The following is an 18,078-nucleotide window of genomic DNA, read 5'->3' on the forward strand; positions in this document are numbered from 1 at the left end:
AGCATTCTCTTAAAATTCAGCTACTGCAAATGGAGAGGTTACTGCTTTAACCTGCAACAATTTGTCCTTTTTCTTTTCAAAATGTACATGTATTAAACATTCATTATATATAGAAAAAAATTAATGGATATAATTTAGTTTTCTTTATAATCTTACTCTATAGATTATCAGTCTTAATAAATAAAAGCAGTAATGGACATCAATAAAATATTTATTTCAAAGATTAAACAAATAAATTCGATCTTTAGCAATAAAATCAGCAATTCTTTCATATATGCAAGTCCATCCCCTTTCACAGTTTTTTCTTTCCGTTCAGAAGACGAAGCAGAGGATTGATCCTTCTTCTAGAAAAAGATCCTTTTGTAAAGCAAGGTTTTGTACCCCTGCATCTGAATCTCTGCACATTAGTAGTATTTATTACCCATCACTGGAATGGATTAAGAACATGTGAATATTTTAAGGCTTGACACAATATTTAAAGATGATATTCAGTCTGTGGTTACGTGGCCAACAATTACTGTATGTACAATGTATGGTCACTGCACAGTAGAAGCCAGTAAGGATTTACAATGCTATTTCTATTCAGCATTGCTAAGAAGACCAAAATATTGCTTTTAACATTTCTGTGGTGGGATCTTTGTTGGCAATGCAGAAACAAACCATTAGCTTTACACGTACTGGCAGGAGCTACTGTTCAACAGCAAAATCCCTGCAAGTCCATTTTCTAAGAAAGCACCAATTTCTTTTCATTCTTTTCAATTCACTGAAGATAATCAAAGATCCAAATCTCCATCTTCAGAGTGGTCAAGTGAATATCAAATATCCAAAGACTTCTAGACACTCCACATACTTTACTTCACACTCCACAAGACTTAACCTCCTAACATATACTTTTTTTATTTGGTTCAACATTACAATGTAGTTGATTTTATAGATGACTGGCGCTAAACTTGCCTCTAAAACAAAAAGCCACATTAGTTTTAACTAACAGTAGTGGCCCTAGAATATTACATGATCATTAAGTCAACAGTGAAAAAGTTTGTAATCCACTGTCAAGTTTCTTTGTCACTTTCTCCAACTGAGTAAAGTTCTCCAAGTCTTTTAAAGCGAGGACCCCATTCACTGAGGTAGTCAAAATTCTGGTCTGAGTCTGATGCAGAAGACTCCAATGAGCTAAGGGAACCAGCCGCTGACCCTCTTCCTTCATAGCCATAAATCTGGATCGAGTCATATGGTGGAGCCGTGGGATCGTTATCAGCTTCGTGAAGCCTTACATTAATAAATTCATCAACATCGACACCGTTAGGAACAGGTGCAAGACCCTGCCTGGGCATAAATTGAAGATCAGGCTTAATATCCTTACGAGGCAAAAATCCATTAATTCCATCTGGATTTTGCAAAGTTGCAATGTCAAAAGCCTCTGTATCTTCTTCTCCACCTCCTTCATCATCATAGCGAATAATATTTTCTCTCACATCTTCATCATCTTTGATGATTAGGGGCTCATTCTTATGTCTTCTTAGTGTTACAAACAGCACCACAATGACTGCAAAGAAAGCATCACAGGCTGATTAGGTAAAAAAATTCTAATCAAAGTGATACATGTTAAGCACAGTTAGGGATGATGATAATTGCTTTTTGTGAAAATAAGAGTAATAGGGGTAGAGAAAAGCTGAAAGGTCTGTAACTTCAACCCCACTCAAGTGATAAAAATCTGATCAGAACCTCTGGTTAGTCCTCTAGTTTTGTATTATCAGCTCATATTTACATTTGAAGCTCAATTTTGTGCAAGCAATAAGATGTGTACTTCCATCTTTGAATCTCAAATTTTGACAACTTTTCCCTTTGGAAAAACTACAGACATAGGTTAAGTCAAGCTATCATCACTCACTGAACATTAGTTCATAATGATCTACACTAAGGATGGACTTTTCAAAAATTAGAGGGTGCTTTTCTGAAAACAGAGCTCTAATGATGGATGGAAATCGGTCCTTCTTATAGAATTGAAAAGAGAATAAGACAGTAAGGAAGAAAAAAGATCTTAGATACATCAGTTTCACAATCATGGACAGATGCATAAAAAGCTCTAAGTAGGTTATACTTCGTTGTTTTTGCAGTTTAATGCTGAAATCCTGATTGCTAAAAGCAAAGACACAAAGTACAGAAACAGACCTTCACTGTTCTATCCCTGACTTGATGTCATATACAAATGTTGTATATTTAGTTAAAATATACAGTTTCTTACCTTGTAAAACTGTAATACCTCTTATGCCATTACAATCCAGAATAAACTCATACAAGCCTTGAAGATACAACAAACCCATTTTCCAACTTGTGTAGTACACACTCTGTTCACGTTTCTACTTAACATACATGATTTAGTTTTTGGTTTCATAATTGATACCTGTTTATTATGTAACTTATATATAAAACTCCTTCAGATTGATACTTTGCTTTGTACGACAAGCTTTTCAGTACTGCTGTGCATCACATTGTATTAGATAATACATCCTTGTATGTGACTTCTTTGCTTATTTACAGCCACCTATGAATCAGAAAAATTTTGAACACCAGGCTGTGAAATGAATACATACCTAGCAGCAAAATGATGCATGCTAATATTGCAATTAGGGCTCCCATGCTGAGTCCAATGGGAAGTACGTATGCTTCAACATTACAGGACTGGACAATTCCATCACTGCTGCAACCACAGACTCGAATAGTAAGAGTGCTAGTGCTGCTCATGGGAGGATTTCCACTATCGCTTATTATGATTGGCAGTAGGTATACTTCTTGCTTCTGCCTGCTGAATCCACTGTGCTTTGCCAAAATGCTGAGAGTATTATCTGTAAGAGGGAAAATTTGCATTTTACCACGTAACTGCTTTTTCTTGATACATTCAGAAAAACCTCTACACAAACACGTATATGCTTTATTATACCCATCATACTGTCAGTGTTTGATAGAGAAATCCTTCCCTTTCCTGTCTGGCTTCCCATGCCCAAAAATGAATGACTGCAACATAGGCATTGTCTTGTGTCAAGTGGAATGATCATAATGACAACTCCTCACTTTCTTCTCTGCATACATCCCTATAGATGTCTTCCCATCAGGATTCATCAGTATTTTTCAAGTCACACAGTCATAAAAATTCAACCAGGAAAACAAAAGAGAAATGATATGTTAAAGTAATCCAAACAAAGCACATTCATCAATTAAAGCAAACGTCGCATGCATTATAATCAGAAATTGCACAACATTTCATTCTGCAACAAAATATTCTTCATTTTTATTAATAAGCAATATAAAGACAAAGGAAAACTGAATGTATTAAAAGTTGTAGGCCTAATTTTCAGCGACCTAAACATTTTTTAGGTCTCCATAACTTGATGAAAACAAATCAAATCAAAACAAAACAGAATGTATTTCTATGAAGACAGCCAGAGGAAATGAATCCAGGACATTTTTACCTCTGGACACATGCAGATACTTAATTTTAAAAACTTATACAGGTGTCCTGACTATGTGGTATCTTACCTAGACATAAAGTTACTCTCTATCAGCACTTACAACATACGTGCTACTACCCACTTGACTGGTAACAGTGGTCAGAAGTATACAATTAGTACAGAGAAAAAAAAAAAGGTGAGAAGATGATGGATTTGCACAATGTATATGTATGTATACTTGTTTTTACTTAGATGTGCTTGTCTTCTTTCTTCATAATGGTCTTACACCACTTCAGTAATGTATTAAGTTGAACTTACAGGCTGCCAACAGAGGTCCATTTAGCTACTTAAGCTTAGCCTTGAGTTAAATACAGCAATGGCTGTGGCTGTGCCAGTATTAAGACTCAGTCCATTTACTGGCAAATACAGGCATTTGCCTTTTCTATGTGTATCAAACTGAACATTTGACTCATTAATTATACATGTGTTTTTTGTCCTCTTTCTCATACACAGTTAAACTTCTCAGAATCACTCAGTTCTGTTTGACCATCAGAATTATTAAAATATAACTCCCTGAATAATTCCATACAATGTGGCATCTATACTTTAAATACTATTTTAAATACTATTAATTCTAATTGTTCACTTTAATGAATTAAGAATAGAGTTGTAGAGCAACCATATGAATTCTATTGTGTTTAGTTGTAAGAATCTAAATCAGTCTTTTAATTTATGGGTAGTTTCTGAATCAAATTCCTGGGTCAATACTTGAGATTTTCTAGTGCCTTTAGGTATTTATAGATTCTAGCCATTTAACAACACATTACTTTCAAACATCAGTGATCTTGTATGTGCCAACATGCTTAGGTATAAACCACGTTTAGTAAGAGTATCAAATATGCAAGACACTGATTTATTTACATTTATTGAGCTTAAAAAAATAAGGTAGCTGAAGTGCAACATGTGTGTGCATATACATACAGAGACTGTAAGAAAGCTTTGTGTCTACTTTGACCTTTGTACTGGTCAGGTACTCCCCTGGAAACACAAAATAGTTTATAGATGTTTGATTTGTACTGACTGGGATCATCAGTAACATTTCTGACAGTCCATGGTATTTGTGCAGCATGTATTACTACCCCAACATAAAAGACACATATATGCTCTGAAGAGCTGGCAATGGACGATGAAAAACAGAGAAAGATGCAGAGAAGGGAGAAGGGGGAAACATTGATGAAGCTAATACTGTAAAGACATTTTTCACATCCAAAAATAAATTTTAGATGCAATATTTTATTCTTGATGTTCTCTTTAGGATGCATATTAGTAAGGAATAAAGGTTTTTACAGAACACAATGATTGCAGAATGTAATGAAAAAATTCTACACTTTATCATGGTGTGAATTTATACCAAGTTATCAATCAGTGAGTAACTCCTATAGCTAATTTATTACTGCTGTAGAACAAAAGATGAAGAAAGATCATTTGTTATTGTTGTGGTTTAACCCAGCCAGCAGCTAAACACCACACAGCCGTTTGCTCAACCTCTCCCCTCCCTCTCTGGGATGGGGGAGAGAAACGGGAAAGTGAAGCCTGTGAGTTGAGATAAAGACAGTTTATTAAGACAGGAAAATAATAATAATAATAATAATAATAATAATAATAATAATAATAATAATAATAATGTGTGCGAAACAAGTGATGCACAATGCAATTGCTCACCACCCGTTGACCGATGCCCAGTCTATCCCCGAGCAGCCGGCCCCCCCACCCCAGCTAGCCACCCCTATATATTGTTCAGCATGACGTCAGATGGTATGGAATACCCCTTTGGCCAGTTTGGGTCAGCTGTCCTGGGTCTGTCCCCTCCCAGCTCCTGCTGCACCCCTAGCCTGCCTGCTGGCAGGACAGAGCGAGAAGCTGAAAAGTCCTTGGCTTGGTGTAAGCACTGCTCTACAACAATTAAAACATCAGCATGTTATCAGCACTCTTCTCATCCTAATCCAAAACATAGCACCCTGCCAGCTACTAGGAGGAAAATTAACTCTGTCCTAACTGAAACTAGGACAGTTATGTAAGAACATGAGAGAATTGTCTCATACAAAATAAAACAGAAGGCTTGTTTTCTCATTTCAGTGACTACTGAATTTAACTTCAAATAGGCCTCTTTTGGAGTTCAGGGTCTTTGATTCTGCAGTCTTCCTGTATCCCTTCCATGGTGGAATCAACAACCAATAACGCTTATGCAGCCTAGAGACGTTCTTACTAAAACTTATATTGCAGGTTATGCAATGGTTTGAGAGTTTTTCATAGCACCTAGAATACATAATAAAGATCTACGTGTAAATCAACTACTTTGTAAAGCAGTATGCATATGAGAATTTCAGAATTCCCTTGCAGAACAAAAAGGTTTATTTATTTATTTATTCTTCAGGAATCCAGAGTTTCTATCTATTCAAGCTAGAAACAGTCACATCAAAACTGATAGCACCTTGGAGCTAAATCGATAAGTCCAGTCCTTCCTTGTGCCCTTTTTAGAATTAAAGGAAATGTATGTGTTTACTAAAGATAAATTTCAGGTACGAGGCTCTTAAGAATTCTGACAACTCAGGTGGAACCAACCTCCTCGATGATAACCAATTATATCTGCCACTATGATGCAGTGGAAAAGGCAAGTATATTTCAAGCCAACAATTAGCACACCTTTAGAATTAAGCAAAAACTACACTCCTTCCTGCTGGTAGAATGTATCAGAGATTTAAACACATACATATGCAAATTAAACCACTCCCCACTCCCAGTGTCATAATTGCTTTCTAGCTGTCATGCAAGGAATGTTACCTTATATTACATTAGAAAAATAATTTTGTTGCTAGGTTTTGCTGAATACTGGTGTGGATAACTTTACCAAAATAAGTGATTATCAAACCTATTGTAAAAGGTGCATTTTTTTAAACTAGTAGCATTCTTTTCCTGCTCAACACCCCCTTTTTCAAATACTGAAAAAAATAAATTTATCTGCCCATTTGACTTTCTCCTGCAAAATTAAAAATATCTCAGCATCCTTAATTCTTTTACTTTAACCTTTGAAAAGATGAAAAAGAAAAAAATGGGTGAGGTTCAATTTCCATCTCTCTCTGTGCGAGAAGTCCCACTTAGAATACTGCTACATCTGTAGTCATTTATTCAGGACTCCAGAGACTTTTACAGTTATTTTACACAGTGACTTCTCATATTCTAGAAATCCATACTAATACAGCCTGTTCCATTTAGCCTGGTATAGCCCTTATCTGTCCCAGCTGGAGGACAGGATTGATATGCAGAGCTCCAGCATCTCTGCCCTTTACAGATACACAGAAGATGTATGGCACCTAGATTAGGGAGAAATGAAAACCAGAATCTGCTCTTGTTGGTGTCGGCTTCATTTTCTGACCCACTCACCGCTATTCTTCCTGGTTCAGAAAGCTCTAATAAGCCCGAATCAGAGAGTAAAAGAAAGCAAAAAATGAAGAGTAGTATAACAGACACAGAGAAGAAGGCAGACAAAAACAAGAGGAAGGAAGTGGGATGGAGAAAATAATGTGCCTATTTCTGCCAGTGAGTGAGGCTATCATATGTGTAAGAAACTATCCAGTACCAGTAGTGGTTATCAATTCCAGTTCAGAAGAAATGAGAGAAAAATAAGCAAAAGATGATCAAGATATTTGGGACATTTATCTGAATTATTTAATTGTAAAAGAAGTTATAATGGCTGAACAGTTAGTATCACGTAAGAAGAGGTGCAAGACAAGAAGAGAAGAGAATAAACTTTTCCTTTTTTTAAACAGAGATTTGTTTTGTTAACAACTGCTGTGCTAGACAGAAATTGCATTTGTTGTGCCCAGGCAGGAAACTGGCAATAAGATATAGCCAATAGGAAATGTAAAATAAATAAATAAAGATATCCCTTGGTGTCACCGGAGATGTGACCCTTGAATGGAGAACAATGACTCTCCAATTGGCTTTTTAGTCGATTCCTAGAGCTTGCAAATAAATCCTAGCAGCTGATTAGCAATAAACTCAATTTATCTGATTTGCTTTCTCCTCTCTGAGGACATTCTCCTTACCCATAGCTGACAAAACAGCAGGAATCTCCTCCAGGAATAACCTCCAGCACTGCTGCATGAATTAACTTGGCAGCAGGTGCTCAGCAGGAGAGGGGACAATCACTTTCCACTCATCTTTCCAATTAACCTGCTGATCCTTCATTACAGCACTGTTCAGGTTACTTATTTATTCATGTTACTTTTAGCAAAACAAGGAAAATGACACATGGGCAAAAAAACCCAACCCTCTCTGTTAATAGAACTCTGAGGTAACCTGCTACAGGCAGAGAGACACTAAGTCTTTACCTCCACTCAGTGAGGTATATTCAGAAGGTCCTTTGACATTCTCAGTATCAACATGAGCTTCCTTAATTCTGTACCCTTTTACGAGGGAAAGGATTGAAGAACTTCATCAAAATGCCAGAGTCCTATTAAATTCCACAGGAGCTATATTCTGTCGTGCAAGCTTAAGGAATAGTGCAAGTTAAGTGATCTTAATAATTGCCTTAACTCCTCACAATTTTTTTCATCAGTGTGAGGTCAGAATCCACAGCTCCAGGAATACATAACTACATTTTGGACCCACAGCTCATTTTTAGCATTTTTTAAACGTAAAACCAAATCAATTATTTACATCTGTAGCTAACTCTCAGTTTCATAAATTTACAATTGATACAAAAGAGATGATCAGGACACCACAATATAAGTGGATCACACTGTAAGATATCTATGTTAAAGCATCATTCTGGTATAATAATAATTCATTCAACTAATTCACATTGTTCCCCACAAAATAAAGGAAACAACGTCTGATTTATATTTTTTTGTATTTTGAAGTTTTTTGTTGTTTTCTGAATGGCTAAATCATTTTCCTTCATATTTAACAAAGAAACATTTAGAAACATTCAGAGTTGATCCTTATCAGGGAATATTTTTTCCAAAAAGAAGGAAGTTAAAAACTAATGAGTAACTAAAGAACAAAACTGTCAGACACTGTTATTTAATCCAGTTCTTACTGGCAGTACTGTAGCAAAGTAACTAACACCAACTTACAGCTTTCGCCAAATCTTGATTTAAAGCTAGTTCAATGAACACATTTTATTTTTCTTGTGAGTCCATTTCTACTAGTTCTGCCTACAAGCAGATTTGTATAACAACCATGAAATAGACTGTTGTGGGAATATCTCCCTCACAGCTGAAACAAAAAATGACAGTGTGGTAGGTCTTCCTGAGATACCCAGTGTGATTTCTAGGCAGAAGTAGTTTGAATAAGCATAACTGAGGACATGCTTAAAACTGTGCCAAGTGCTTCTTGCAGATTCTCCACTGTTCTCAAAACCCCTGAATTCTTTTGAGGTTCTTGGATGAAAGATTTTGAGAGAATGTAAATGTAATGATTTTAATCCAAAGCAACTTTTCTATTTGTTGGGAATGAGTGATATCAATGCTTTAATGGCATTGACATCAAGACAGATGTGAAATCAACAAGCACGAGTTGACTTCATCTTCCACTTTTGTACAAGACATGCATGTTGCAATTTTAAGTCAGACAATAAAATGATAGAACAAAAGTAAAAAAAAATAGAAGCAGTCAGTTTATATCCAAGTGTCATTTTCTTTGCACACACTATTGCAATTCTTTAATTCCCTGATGAGCTCTTTAATATTCTGAGATCAGTGGAGTAACCTGCGGTGCAACCTTCACCTACATAGCTATTTTTCTTTCTTTTTTTTTTTTTTTTCCTCTCTCTTTTATAATTTTCTCAGAAAAATCAAATCATTACCGGTATTAAGGACTTTGTGGTAGAAATCTGTGCTGGATACGTTACATGAAGAAGGAAAGTTTTAATTGGAAACTTTACAGCTGGAAATTCTAGAACCACAGAGAAGTATGTTTCTTTATGTTTATTTGAGTTATCTTTGAAATTATTTTCTGAAATCATTAGCTTAAGGGGAGTTTGTGTACATTTTTTAGTTTAAAACCAGATTTTCTGTAATACAGACAGTCCTTTGGCACAAGTAAAAGAGCAGCAAGAACATCCTTACTGTGATACTTCCTGCTAATTTTAAAAAGACCCTAGAAGAGCTTACCCAAAGAAGCTGTAGATGCCCCATCCCTGGAGGTGTTCAAAGCCTGGCTGGATGGGGCCCTGGACAACCTGGTCTGGTGGGAGGTGTCCCTGCCCTCGGCAGGGATTTGGAACTACGTGATCTTCAACGACTCTTCGAACCCAAACCACTTCTATGGCTACAGGTTCTATGATTCTAAGTTTGCTTGTTAAAAGTTTGCCAGTCTTTAGCAGGTGAAGAAAAAACTATTTGTTCATTAGCATAATGATTTTGTTTCATGATTAAACTCAGCATTTTCAACATTGATGAACATTATGAACATTGATTCAACATATACACCAAATACATTTTTTATGAAAATTTATGTATACATATTAACATACATACATATGTATATACATTGCATGTGTCATTTTACACATGTACATGAGTATCTTCCTTGAGGAGAGAGTATCTCAAAATTAAAAAAAAAAAATAATCCCATTGAACAGCAGTGTACAAAGAAGATGGTCCTTTGCCTAATTTTTATAGTGAATGCATAAGTGTTTTGTTCAAGTAGAAGGCTTATAAAATAAGCTGAAAATAAAAAGATGCTGTTTTTAAAGTATATTCTGACTTATATTAACCAAATCATACGGACACTGAAACATTCACAGGCATTTCAAACTGACCTGCTTTTCATGAATGTCAAAAATCTGTGATGTCTTCAAAAAAGTAGATTGATGACTGCTATCATGTTTGATAGCAGACATCAGGTTCAAAAGAAAAAAGTTTTTGTGCTATAAAATTTCAGCTGACTGATCAAAGTGTCTCTGCTGCACCATACTGAGATATAATGACAATTTACAAAACATGCCTATGACACGCTATCAAACATCTTACTGAATTTTTGTGTTTCTAGAAATCTAGAGTTTCTGGAATAATTTAAAACACCAATAAGAACACAGGAAAAAACTATTTCATGAGAGAAAATATATTGACGAGGTGAAGAATTGGAAAATGTAGTATATACTATATTATATAGTATCTTTTTTTTTTTTCTTTACCAATTGGCCTAAATAATAACAGCTTATTCATCCAGAATGGAACTGCTGAATCTACCAGTGAATAAAGTAACTAAGCACATTTCCAGGGCATGTATTCCTCTGCTGATATAAAAAGTGCTGCTGAGAATTTTGAATTATGAACAAAATATTTCATCATGTAGAATACCTCACTCATGTTGAAATTACTTGAAGGGGGAATAATCACATTACTTTGATGCAGAACTTGCAGTAAATAAATTCTTGATATAATTAATAACAATAAAACAAACCACCAAAACCCAGGCAAATAGGAGCAAAGTGATGGAATCGGCATTTTCTCCTACCTTTTTCCTTTGAAAAATGTGAACTTTAGATAATAGTCTGTATAATTTTTAGTTCTATTCCTTTGGAAAAGTCTGAACTTTAGATAATTGTCTCTTAAGTATTCTAAAACTTTCCTTTGACCTTTAGTCCAGCAGAGCTATAATCATACCTAGGTATATGGTCACTTGCTGTCTAGCAGCAACTATTGCATTTTGTACTTTGTTTTTTTTTAACCCACTGAAGGAAGGATAGCAAACCCCTGCTAATGAAATAATGATGTTGAAGCATGTATTCTCTGAAATAATACTAATTTTACTATTAACAGGGCAGAAAAATAATCAGGACATAATACCTCTCTCTCTTGTTAATATACAAGGCAATTTACTAACGGCAAGTCAAAAAAGGAAACCTTGGGCTCCGGGTCTGTTTAAGCTATACAATCACCACTGTTCTCACTGAATGGTACCCTACTTCCATGATTTTAATCTCACCTACTCTGATTTTTTGCCCATTTATCTCCTCCAAGTTCCCTGATGCCAGTTGTGATTGACACTTCCATAATCTGAAGCAAATTCAGACTGCTGAAGATGCAAGAGATGTTAAAACAGCACTGGCTTTTGCCTCTCATTTTTCTCGTCTGTATTCAACAAGCCAGCCACAAACTTGTTTACTAATAATCACATTGCTTTGACATGCTTTACTTTATTCGGATCACATCACTACATGGCATGTGCATTGAATGTTACATCTGTAAAGTATAAGAATTAATGCAGGTTGCCAAGCTCTAGTTTAGAAAGAGAGATGAAATGTCTGTTAAATGTGCTTAGCATTAAAAATTCATTATTCACACAGAAATTTGCATAGACTGATGGATCATTTTTGAAATCTACATATTCTAGTTAATTCTATTATCTTGTTATTTTAACCAAAAAGTTTCAGAATGTAATACTGTGTATTGTAATGCTTTGATAGAATAAAGGCAATATTTTGCATTTAAACCAAGAACTGTCCATTATTTTTTTACCAGATTCCAGCAAGATACTTTGAAGATAAATAAGAAAGCCAAAGTATACCTAGGATTTGCCATCTGTATTTCTCTTTAGGGATGGATAATTAATTCTTATTCTTTCCATGACTGCATACTTAAAAGTGCAGTCAAGGAGGTGAAACTAAGTAAAGACAGGTATGTAAGCCCCTTCGGTCACAGAGATTTACAGTTTTACACATTACATTGATTCAGAAATCTATTGTGTGTAAAGCTAAATCTCAAGCATATTCAATGAAATTTATACCACTTCTGTTAGCTGATGGAATAGTTCCAAGAACTCCATCCTATGTTCTTTACCTTCCTCACATGTCCTTCAATTCTCACTTCAGTGACTTACTTCCTGGATCTGGAAAAGTTCAGGGTCTTCATGAAAATTAAGACAATCATAGATGTTTGAATTGAATCTTGCTTTCTGTAATTTAAACTATGAAAACAATAGTACAAAGTATAAAACTTCAGTAGGAACATCTCTGGTTTTAAAATGTGATGTGTTTTTGGCATTTAATCGAGTTTCACACTAAGCAAATTAACATCCACTTCCCCATGCCAAAATGATTATTTTTGCTGTCCAGATGCTATGGAACATGCACATGCACACCGCAAGAATTTAGACTAATTCACTCGTAGATAATATAACAGTCCTTTAAATCTGAATCTGGAATCAGATCTATCAACCTAAAGCTTTGCTACAGCAGTTAGTGAGCTAAATTCAGGGCATACCAGTGTATTTCCATTATGCTCTTTTTAAAAAAAATATTATTACTGCTTTTTTTTTTTTTTAAATAATGTTCACTTTAAAATACAGTGACAGAAAGCAACAACCAGACTATTAAAAGGAAAAAAAAATCACACACACACACAAAAAAGCAGCTTTTATTGAAATGCTGTCTATTTGTACTGGTGTAATAAAGGTCTTGTCAGCACCTCCATTACAAAATGCCAACTTTCAGGGGTTTATAAGTCTGACATAACAACTTGCTATGAAAATTTAGAATGTGCAATCTCTGCCAAAGAGCACTGAAAGTTAAATACAACCTACATTGGCTGAGGCACTTTTAAGTCAGAAAATAAATTTAAGAAAATTTACTTAACATTTTCTTGAACTGGTGTGACTTAACAACAACAAAAAAGTGGCTTTGATTTTAAAAAGTGCCAGCCCTTGCAGCTCCTACATACACAGAACTCCCTTTAACTCCACTGAGAAAAATTTATGTGAGAGGACTGAAAGAAGTGCTATAATACATTTTTGTAAATGTCATCAAGAGTTATATTAGCTTTTTGTAATTTGAAAGACTGAAATGCTATGGTAGAAGATTGCCCCTGGGCACACAGGCAGTATGATAATGACTTTTTGAAGATGTTCTCATATGCAGATTACATATAACAATTTGTTATCGTCATAACATTAATGGCAGTAATTTATACCCCTGTCTTACATCCAAAATATATACAGTGTCTTATTATGTGCACACCTCTCAATGAGGATGTCTCCTATGGTGAAGACTAATGGTCAGTTGAAATGCTGGATACAGCAAAATATGTCTAGAGAAGGAATTTCAGTAAGCGAAAAAAAAAAAGATTTTCCTGTTTGTGGAGTACAATATAAAAGTTTCAAACAAAACATTCCAGATACTCTCGGGAACATTTCTGCAAACCCTATACCTTCTGTACACTGTAAGCACTATGTACAGGAAACTTGACACAGCCAGAAACTCCAAGCTAGCATGTACAATCAGATTATTGATGTCTACAGGAACATATATGCATATGCCTTTAAATTTTAAGACCTGTGCATACTGCGAGCCCCTAACTTTGCATACGTGCTATATACATCATGACACGAAGCATAACTAGGAAAGAAGAAGGAGCCATTAAAAGATGTCAACATTTGAGTTCTGTCTCACAGCTGTAGAATTACTTCAAAGTCAATGCTTATATTAATAAATACCATAGATTTACAAGCTAATTTATAGCATCAGTTCATAAGATGTTCTAGAATTTTCACAGAACCACAGAATATTCAAGCAGGGCCACCTAGACCACATCCAGACAGCTTTTGAATATCTCCAAGGATGGAGATTCTGCACATAGTAAAGCATTTGTCAGTCACAATTCAAATCCATGAGCAACAAAACAGAAAACATCTTATTCATTAGTTCTCTTCACATAACGCTGAGGAATTATAAGGAACAAATAGGTAGTGAACCTCTACGCAAAGAGAACAACTTGCATATCACAGTGAAATTGTTTCCTGTTGTCTTCTAATTCATGATAAGAGTCTGTCAAAGTACAAATGAAGTGTGTAGGCAAGAGCCGCAATAAAAAATATGAAGCAGTGTCAAGTAACAACATTACCAGAAACTAGGCAAAGGAGAATACATCTTAATATACAAAAAACAAACAAACAAACAAACAAACACAAACCTATGAGCTTGAAGGAAAACTTAAACAGTGCAAAAGAAGAGCAGAAAAAAAAAACAACATATTTTGTTTGAAAAACAGAACAAAAGATGCATGTTTGAAAAGGAAAAAAAATCAAGCAAAAACAAATTCAGTATAGAAGAAGCTAGGTTCTTTATACAAAGCTTTGAAGCAAGTGGAGCTGCTAGACAGACTGCCCTAGAACTCTACAAAGTTTTTAGCAAATACATCCATGTTCCAGTGTGTTAGCAGAAGACAAGCACAAGACAAGAGAAATATGTTATAGGAGATTATTTTTCTCATTCAAAAATAGAAAATGGTAGCACAGAGACAGAAGCTGTGGGATAGATAAAGATGGTATAAAAAGAGACATCTGGTGTAGAATCAACTACCTTCCTCCGTATTTAGTGTTCCAGGTCCTTAGGCAGGTCTCCGTTTCATTTCTTGAGCTATAGAATCACTTCTACAAGTTTTGCAACTGGGAGTTTCAGAAAAATCAAAAGAGACAGTGTAATGCACTCTTGAAAATCTCATTCCTTACTGATCTGTAGGGAGCTGCTAACAGGTACCATTAACGTCATATGTTAGTATCAGATGAACATTTTAAAAGAATGTTTGCAAATGAATGCATGGCATAAATGACAGACATGGTGATCAAAAGACTTGTCCAAAATCATACAGGAAACCTGTTACCAAACTATACAGAACTATTCTGACCTCCAGAACAATTTCTTAACCAAAAAAACATCACCCCTGTAGATTGCTCTTAGATCAAAGGGGCTCAATCTGTATTGGGTGAACACTATATAATTTATAGAACAGTAATATATAATGGATTAAAGTGCTATAGAAGGTGACTTGGCAGAGTTCAGCAAGGTTCGGGAGTGACAAGCTCAAAAAGGCTACATTAAATATTTTTAAAAATTTCTTATGATTTCCTATAACCTAGATTTTAGCTTTTATTTAGATTAGACTGAATGAAAGTTTCCTAACAAAATACGAACAAAATCAGAGTTCTGTGTGTTTTTATGAAAGCAAGATGAAAATTGTCATTCATTACATTCAAAAAACAAAAATAAAAACAAAAAAAAAAGGGAAAAAAAAATTAGTGTTCAGGTTCAAGACAGGCCTACAATCTATAGAATACAAGCAGAGTACTGTTATCAACATTCAGTGATTATTGCCAATACTACTTTTAAGTTTTATGATGACAATACCTAACTCCATTCAAAATTCCACACGTAATGCTTTATTTCTGAGTGATCTCTTTTTATAGAATCAGATGTATGAAAAAAATACTTTATTGTAACAATTACTCCCCTGGAATGCGCATAGCCATTAGCCTAGCAGAAGTTAAGTTTACTTACTTGAGGGCACAATTAGAGCTTAGGTCAATCTGAAGTGACCTGACTTTTCTATCTTAATATGGGCGGGCAGCTATCACTGCTCAGCTGCTTCACAGTAGATAACACACCCAGCCATGTTACCTTCCAAGGACCCCACTAGCTCTTCCTCTCCAGCACCATCAAGCAGACATCTGGTCCTTTTCTTGATGTTCTTCTATTTATCTCTCCCCAGTAAGCTGCCTTATTATTTCACTTCAAACAGGGGCCCATCTTCACTCCTTCTATAACCAGCACTGATTACCAAATATGCATACCCTATCATTTTAGCTACCCTCTCTCCCTAAACCAGAGGGGTCAACTTCTTGTTTCATTTATTTCCTGTATTTGGCTCAGAATGTAAGATCTCTGCATTCAGGAATATCATGTACTTTACCTCTTTTCTAGCCCTAAATGGATTGCCTTCTAGGCATATTTATTATATAAACATTAAATACTAATAATTACATAAATACGTGACTAATTACTGGATGCTTGCCAAATCGAATACATCCTAATTAGACAGAATTAAATGAAGACCAACAATGTGACTGATTTTACAACAAGGCCACCCATGCAAATTACAAAATCACAAGTTGATGGGAAAATATCATAAGTGGTATCAAAAGAGAAAACACATGCACAAAACCACACCAGAATAAAGGGTGTTTTGTCTCCCTTATTCGTTAAAGCTTGGTACGTGAAGCACTGGTCAAAATTATTAAAAAATGGCTATGTCACTGCTATACTTGCTCTTACCAAAGAAAAACAGCCCTTTCTTGAAAGGAGTGAGGAGGAAACGAAGGGGTATGGAATAAATGTGATCACATCAGACAGCTTCAGGAGAATGCGTAGACATACAGTCCATGTAATAAGCAATGTAATGGTCTCCTCCTATGAAGAATGACTGATTCCAATAATAATTACTTTCTTCCTGTACACCACTTATGTAATTGGTTCAAAACAGGATGCAAACTGGAACATGGTCCTTGTCCTTTTCATTCACATTACAATGCTTTTCAGTAGTCTGTTTAGACAAGCTTTTTGGCTAAGTGTGAAAAATGAATACCTTCCATCTTAATGAAGGAACCATGTCCAAATAGTCTGTATAGTTTATATTTGCTGTATGGTGGATTTATTATAACCCAGATTAATAAAATGAAAATTTTACTAATTAGAAGAAAATTTTAACAGCTAATATGTGATGATTTCTGCTTTTTTTTTTCTTTCTCTTTCTTTTTCTTTCTTTTTCCATTTTTAGCCTATTTAGATTCTCACTCTAGTGGAAGAGTGGGTGGTTTTTTAATCTTTACCCCAACTGAAACTTTAAAATGGGACTACTAGCTAGTTTCTCATTAAATGACAAAAGAAAAGTACAACTAAAACCAATAATAAATAAATTGTAATTTCCCCTCAACAGCATGTATTAGAGCATGATAAAGCAAAGCATTCCATAACAAGAGCAACCAATAAATTTACAAGGCACAAAACAAGGAAGAATATGGTTTTGTGCCATAATTACCAATTAGCTACTTAGAGAGAAAATGCATATATTCAAAATAAAACAAAACCTAACAGTGAGCTGAAAGCAACTTGTTAAGATACTAAGGTAATATTGTTAAGGTAATATAGTAATATATCGAGATGGTGACAGGACAGAGGCCCCAGCGGAAACTTCAGCTCTGGGACATCATTCCTCCTACTCAGTGAATTAAACCTGCTCTCAAGCAATAAAACATAGGCAGTGCATTGCCCATGAACACTTCCACCTTAGGAGTTGTTCTATGCAGAAAACGTGAAGAATCCACTAAGAAACCAGAAGTTCTACTTTGACAGAAATCTCTTAATATGTTTTCAGAAGATAGACGATTAAAAACGTGGAAACTTATCTCCAAATATCCTATATGCAGTTAGTTATAAAACAAACAAAAAGACAGAGAAACTGAAAAAAAACATACAAAGAAACGTATGGCATGGAGCAGTGGAGGGGATTACTCCTGCATAGTCTGAGTTGTAAGCGATGCAATACACTTCAGAGATTTTAAATATCTTCTTCAACAGATCCTGTGATCTTTTTTGTGAGAAAAATATTTCTGCTTTATAAGCACCTTACATTCCCAATGCAAACTGTCAGCTGAAGAAATACTACATCATTCAGAGAACCTAGTAAGCGTAGCAAACATGACAAACGATAGTGATGAACCGTTATGCAGAGTTCTCCTCTCACTCCCACTTGTTAAAGACCTACGCTTTCATGAAAGCTGATCCGCCAAT

The 18,078-nt window shown here is 35.2% G+C and overlaps 1 protein-coding gene across 2 annotated transcripts in view; it reads right to left on the reverse strand.

Annotated features, from left to right (window-relative positions):
- Positions 1 to 1,052: 1,052 nt before the first annotated feature.
- Positions 1,053 to 18,078, reverse strand: part of CDH8 (cadherin 8) — a 130,429-nt gene continuing 113,403 nt past the window's right edge. For both annotated transcript variants that reach the window (XM_035543337.1, XM_035543338.1), the window contains exons 10-11: positions 2,595 to 2,846; positions 1,053 to 1,546 (exon numbers count right to left, since the gene is read on the reverse strand). In XM_035543337.1, coding sequence (XP_035399230.1) covers positions 1,053 to 1,546; positions 2,595 to 2,846 — 746 coding nt within the window. The remainder of the gene's footprint in view (positions 1,547 to 2,594; positions 2,847 to 18,078) is intronic.

Source organism: Cygnus atratus, chromosome 12, assembly GCF_013377495.2.
Source record: "Cygnus atratus isolate AKBS03 ecotype Queensland, Australia chromosome 12, CAtr_DNAZoo_HiC_assembly, whole genome shotgun sequence".
Taxonomy (NCBI): Eukaryota; Metazoa; Chordata; class Aves; order Anseriformes; family Anatidae; genus Cygnus; species Cygnus atratus.